This window comes from Polypterus senegalus, chromosome 6 (assembly GCF_016835505.1).
Source record: "Polypterus senegalus isolate Bchr_013 chromosome 6, ASM1683550v1, whole genome shotgun sequence".
NCBI classification, from domain to species: Eukaryota; Metazoa; Chordata; class Cladistia; order Polypteriformes; family Polypteridae; genus Polypterus; species Polypterus senegalus.
Window position 1 is genome coordinate 71,150,488 of NC_053159.1, and position 6,620 is coordinate 71,157,107.

The 6,620-nt window shown below is 37.6% G+C and overlaps 1 protein-coding gene across 1 annotated transcript in view; it reads left to right on the forward strand.

Moving 5' to 3' along the window:
• Positions 1-5,499, forward strand: part of LOC120531158 (nmrA-like family domain-containing protein 1) — a 30,418-nt gene extending 24,919 nt beyond the window's left edge. Inside the window, exons 4-6 of the mRNA XM_039756320.1 lie at positions 165-288; positions 1,797-1,987; positions 5,178-5,499. Of these exons, the coding sequence (XP_039612254.1) occupies positions 165-288; positions 1,797-1,987; positions 5,178-5,357 (495 nt within the window). The 3' untranslated portion in view covers positions 5,358-5,499. The remainder of the gene's footprint in view (positions 1-164; positions 289-1,796; positions 1,988-5,177) is intronic.
• Positions 5,500-6,620: the final 1,121 nt, after the last annotated feature.

The window sequence follows — 6,620 nt, forward strand, 5'->3', positions numbered from 1 at the left end:
TTATTAAATGTGTTTTTCAAAGATAAAATCACTTTCAATAACAATGAATATGTTTGACATTATCTAATACAAAAAAGCAAGAAGATTTCACTAACAAGTTTAATATTCTTTGTTTTTTATTTTTCTGTGTGAAGTAAAACACTTTATTTCATTTTTTTATATAGGTAGAAGAGTATTTGAGAGATATTGGTGTTCCATCAACCTGTTTGCGTTTGCCTGCTTATTTTGAGAACTTCTTATCATTTTTTAAACCTCACAATGTCCCAAATAAAAATGTATACACTGTGGGTGAGTGTCTTAAGATTAAGTCACTTTGCTTTACAATGCATGTGAAAAGATGTTTTTTGTTTTTTTTTTTGCTCATTGTTTACAGTAGCTGCATAGTAGTAAAGACTTTTATCCATTTCAAGGATAGACTTGTATCTCCGTTTTGAAAAGTAGACAATGTGTTCCACTAGAACTAGGCAGTTTCACTGAAAACCTATTAATGCAAGGTGAAGTATCCATCCAAATTTACTTTCTTGCTCTTCTGGTAAATAATTCATAATCTGTCTCAGTATTAAAGTTATGAATCACAAAATGTATTGGAAAATGTCCCTGAGTGTTTACCCTTGGTTTTTATGAAAATATGTTTGTGTTTTGAGGCATTGAAATGTGTTTACTGTAGATAGGCTGAAGCAGGGTAGAGAGCAAACAGCAAGAAATCTCATGTACTGAAGAAGTCTAGTTACATATAAAAGAATATAATTTCTTATTAGTTAAAGTGAATTGACTAATAACATCTAGATTTAAATTAGATTTTGTCTTATCCAAATTGTGTACTGTGAGAATTTCATTGTGATTACTGAGAGAAATAGTTCAGAATGTGTGACTTGAACTTGCACATTTACATATGTTATACTCCATGCTAAACAGGTACTATGTGTGTTAGTCGTAGTGATAGTAGCTTGGGAAATGCACAGAGAAAAGATTGAGCACTCTGAGTATTTAACATTTCATCAGGAATGTTCAAAGAAACCATTATTACTGTTAAATTTTATTACTTTACCATTGTGAATGGGTATTGTAACACGTCAATAAAAAAATAAATCAAATCTCCTACTGTAGGGACAGCTTGTCGAGTATACTTCAGATAAAGCCTTGAAAATTTGAATAGCAATTTTCCCTGACATGCCCTTCCCTAGTTTTTCAAACTGAGATGCAATTAATGATTTTTATTTTGATTTATCCTCCTCTATTAGATACACCAATGCCAAATTTTAGTTTGTATTGTGTTTTCCTTTTTGATTTTTGTTTTAAGCCATGCACAGCTGTAGTTGTTTTTGAGGATTTTGAAGGATTGCTTTAAGCAGTTATCCGTATCTTAATTACAATGGTAAAATATCACTGTAAGCATTTACAATACATCATGTATCGAGGCATTTACTATTAGTTTTAGTTTTTACTATTTGCCTTTTCAGCACTTGCAGCATTCTGTGAAAAAAATCTTTTGGATTTTACAACCACGCTGTAGGGCACTTTCGTTTCACAAGATGTATGTTAAAGATGTTAAAAGTTTTTTATTTTTTCCAATTACCAGTCTTTAAAGTATGGTTTAATTTCTTCACTTGCCATGTTACTATAGAATTAAAGTGTGGTTTTACTACTGCATTTTATTTGCAAAACACTTTCATATATATTTAAACCTTGTTACTAAAATTATGCTCCAGTGGTGACCTGAAGTTGAGTTTCAATGCTCATGTCTTTTCAAAGTTTAATTTGCTAAAAAAAATGTTTTTTATTTTTTTTTTATTAAGCAATCCCCATGGGTGATGTCCCACTTGATGGAATGGCAGTAGAAGATTTTGGACCTGTTGTAGTTAGTGTGCTTAAACATCCAAATGAGTATATTGGGAAGGATATTACCCTGAGCACTGATCTCTTGACTGTTGATGAATACTGTGCTATCCTGAGTGAGTGCCTTGGAAAGAACATCCAGAATGCTAAGGTAGAATCAGTGTTCATGTTTTAATGTTTAAGCCAAACTGGATTTCTCAGTTCTTTACTTTTTTATGACAACTTAATCTATTGCATTTTTTTCCTAAGACAAATACTTTATGTGGATGATTGTACTAAACATTTATAAATTATCCTTGATTTTTATTTTATTATTCACTGAAAAATTTTCAGTGTTTCCCAGCCTGATTTGCTCATCTTTATTCAGCCTTACTGTGATGCCCCAGACCTGCAGCCAAGGTCACCTTCCTGTGTATGAGGCATTGATTGTCTGCCTCACTTGCCATTGGTTCTTAACGGTCATGACTAACAAAGAATTTTCAGTCAGAAAACTGGCAATTTATTGTGAATCAAAAGTGCCAATCAGTATGTTAAATAAAGTCAGTAAGTAATTCCATTAATAAGGAATGCATTAAAATTTGTTCCATAAAACCAAAGTCAGTGTCACAGGGTGTTCAACAAATTATTCAATAAATATTTATGTTAAAACTAACCAAAGTGGAGAGGGAAAACCTATACTTTTTATACAAAATTGAAGACCTAGCCCATCTCATCCTTGATCTGCCAAGCACCATTCATGGTCTCCTGTGTACCCAGGGCAACCTTGCCCCTCTGCCGATGCTGACTGCATCAAGATTTCTTCTCCGATGCAGCCCATCACATCCTTGATCCATTCCTTCAATCTGATGCCCTGATGCTAATGGCTTCCTAGCAGCTCCCAGGGCCCTTTGCCTGTATCACAATATCACTGCGCCATAAGCTTACTCCTTCCATCCAGCTCCTGGTTCTCACACACACCTTCTGTCTTGCCAGCCTCACTGCTTAGCTTGGTAAGAGCACAGCCACTCCACAGAGACTTCACCACCTTTTAGTCCAGCTCTTTAAATGATTGTCAGCCAGAAAAATGCTGCCCTTTTTAGCCTGCTGCTACCTTTCCCATCAGCAATAGTTCATATAAATTTTCTTTATTGTAGAATAAGACATCCATCCATCCATCCATTTTTCAACCCGTTATATCCTAACACAGGGTCACGGGGGGTCTGCTGGAGTCAATCCCAGCCAACACAGGGTGCAAGGCAGGAAACAAACCCTAGGCAGGGTGCCAGCCCATGCAAGGGACACACACACACACACACACACACACACCAAGCACACAGCAGGGACAATTTAGGAATCGCCAATAGACCTAGCCTGCATGTCTTTGGACTGTGGGAGTAAAACCACACAGACACGAGGAGAACATGCAAACTCCACACAGGGAGGACCCAGGAAGCGAACCCGGGTCTCCTTACTGCGAGGCAGCAGCGCTACCACTGCTCCACCATGCCACCTAGAATAAGACAAAATCATAAGTCCTCCCCCTAGTCCAAACCCGTTCCCCCTTTAATCTAGCCTCACAGCAGCCAGAGGCTATTGATTACCTTGTGACTCTGCAATCACTTCATTATGCCAGCATCTGCTTTCATATGTAAATAGTGTAGCAGCTTGGGCTAAAAGTTTGCCTTAAATCCATAAATTCATTCAACAATTACAAACACAGTTGTAGTCCTACACCATAGAACAATATGAGTTATTACCTTGACATTTCATCTTAACGTCAACTTTTCATTATCCATGCTGTATGTCTCACCACTGGCACAAACCGGCAGTATAGGGCCCACTTTTCCATCTCTCAGCTAACTGAACTTACAAACATGTGCACTCTGCAAGGATACTTATTGCTGGAAACTGCTATGGTTCATCATCTTCATCATTTTCTGAGCAGTGCTAACCATGCTTCCCTTTCCCCAGCAACTTCCTTCAGCCTCTTTTGGGGAGTAAAGAATTTCTTTAAGGGATCACTGGTCTGCCCATGAGTCTTCTTTCAGGTGGTATCCAGATGAACTGTTCAAGCCACGCCAGGCTGGCTCTCTTCAGTTTGAGGCAGCAGTTCTACTCCTGTATTGCCAAGCTTCTTGTGTTGTCCTAAAGACTGAACCCAGCATGGTCCAGGAAGCTCATTTTGGCTGCTTTTGCTTCTTACCAGAGATGAGGATATGTGTGCACATTGACTGCTTCGTCACAGACTTGGTTTCTGCTTCACCACCTTGGTCCCATGCTGTCAAGCAGTTTGTAAAACTCTCTCAATGACCTGAACCCTCATTTGTGACCTACAGGAATTTTGACTCCTCCACTTCAAGCAACTGCTTACCTGTTACCTACAGTAAACAAGCCATTTGTTTTTGGAAGAGATGACTATAACCTTTGGTTTGGAGATTCTAATACTTAATCCCTTCCAGTTTATACCCGATGAGGCCAAGAGTATACTATTTGCAAACAGCAGAGAGGCAACCCTTAGGTTCCTAAACTGCATATCTTTCAAATCTCATCTTTAAGCTACTATCCTTTTGAATAGTAGACAAGACACACCTTGGAGTCCACCATCCTTGAACATTTTAAACTTAATTCTTAGTGTACAAGCACAACTCTCGCTGCACAAATGCAGGGACTGAATGGCTCACAGTATCAGCTCTGGAACCTCATGCCATTGATGCAACTTCCACAAGATGTTATGGGGTACATGGTTAATACATCTTTCCAAGTCCACAAAGCACATCTAAACAGAACTTTCAAATTGACACGATTCTATGTATCTGTGCAAAGACAAATAGTTGGTACACTGTTCCATTGCTAGGACGGAATCCAATTATTTTTTTCAAGCAGCCAGGGACTGACATTCGATCCAGGGCTGGTTCCTGACTTACATCTCATAATGGCGAAATAGGCTCTGTGTCCTTTCAACACTAAATTGGTTTTAAGTGTTTTATATTACATCCATTTTCCAACCCGCTGAATCCGGGGGTCTGCTGGAGCCAATCCCAGCCAGCACAGGGCACAAGGCAGGAAACAATCCCAGGCAGGGTGCCAACCTACCACAGGACATACACAAACACACCCACACTACAAGCGCACACTAAGGCCAATTTAGAATCGACAATCCAACTAACCTTCAAAGGTTTAAAAAGTATAACAAAGCATATTTAATTTCATAGTACAAGCGTATATCTGTGATTCCCAAACTTCCTATATGTGTGTTTTTGTTTTACATTTGCTTGACTTAAGAAGAACACACATGCTAGCTTTCCCTTTGCAATTGTTTAAATTGTATGGTTTAACAAAAATGTCTTTTGGCTTTTTCTCAGATGTCTGTAGAGGATTATGAAAAACTGGGCTTTCCGATGGCAGAGGAGCTGGCTAATATGTTCCGCTACTACATGATGAGACCAAAACGAGATATTCCTCTAACTATGAAGCTCAATCCAAAAGCTAAGAACTTTAAACAGTGGGTGACTGACAATAAAGACAAATTTGGTGACCTTTAGAGTTGCAGGATATCTGGGAATATGTCATAATCAGGTGTTGTACCTCATAATAGGGTTACTGTTTAATGCATTCATGTAATTCTTCTACAAAGTTCTTGCATGTCATCCTTAATGTCATTAAAATTTCTGAGATGCTACTGTAGAGTTGTGTGGTTATATTTGTGTGTGTGTTTGTGTTCTGTGGCTTTTTCTTAACATGCCAGAGGTGTAGCAAGTGAAACATTCTCATAGATATCCTTCTGAAATATGAATGGCATTTTAAAGAAAAGAGAAATCAGTTGTTATGACACTCATGTGATCGGTCTTACCAGCTCTGGTTAATTTAGCTTAATGCTAGAAGCCCATGGTATGATGCCTTAATGACCTTTTGTCATTGTGACCTTTTAACACTTTATTTATACATGTCCTGTATAATTATATACTACATCCTTTTTGTGGTTTACTTCATTCACAAAAACAAGCTAACCATCTGCTCCTATAGCTGGAGGGATAGTCAAAGTAAAGTCGGCATTTATGCTAGCTGACTCTGTGTGAATGCTTAATCCAATGTCACAGACCAATCTAATAATATTGTAGGCATTTGATTTTAACTATTTCTAAAGCACTGTTTTCTTTCTGCTGTTGTACGTTTATGAAGGTGTCTTCTAGATTCTTTTTAAACTTCGACTGTTTGAGTACTTGTATATTTTATTTCTGAAATGTGTGTTCTTACCCTTTTGAATGCTGGTTAATATTAAAGTTGAAAACCACTTCAATAATACTTTTGTTGTTAACAATGAAGTAAAGGGTACATACCATAAAACTGCTGAAGAGCACTTCCACAGACGTCACAGGATGAGATTTGTTTCATTAGCCCGCAGAGGTAACTAAACTCTTTTCCTTAAGCATTTGGTTAAACTGTAGGATCCCCGACAAGAACAACAAAGGTAAAAGATTAGGAAGTCTGTCTGCATTTGGGGGCTGCTACATTGACCCTGTTACTGTTGTCTTTTGTAAAGTTTCCCCATTTTGAAAATCTATGCAGTTATGCAACAGATGAAGTTTTAACTTTTCAGGTTGTTTTTTTTTTTTTTTAAATTGCAGTAGTTGTGTTACCTAGCTTCACCCATGAAATTGCCTAAGACAATGGGCCTCCATTATAGTGGTGTCAGTTATTTGAAGTTCTATGTAACTAATTATTACTATTTTTTTTTTTTAACCAGGGACGAATACTATTAAATCCTGGAGCATGGTACTCTTGAATATGCTATATACAATTGGCCA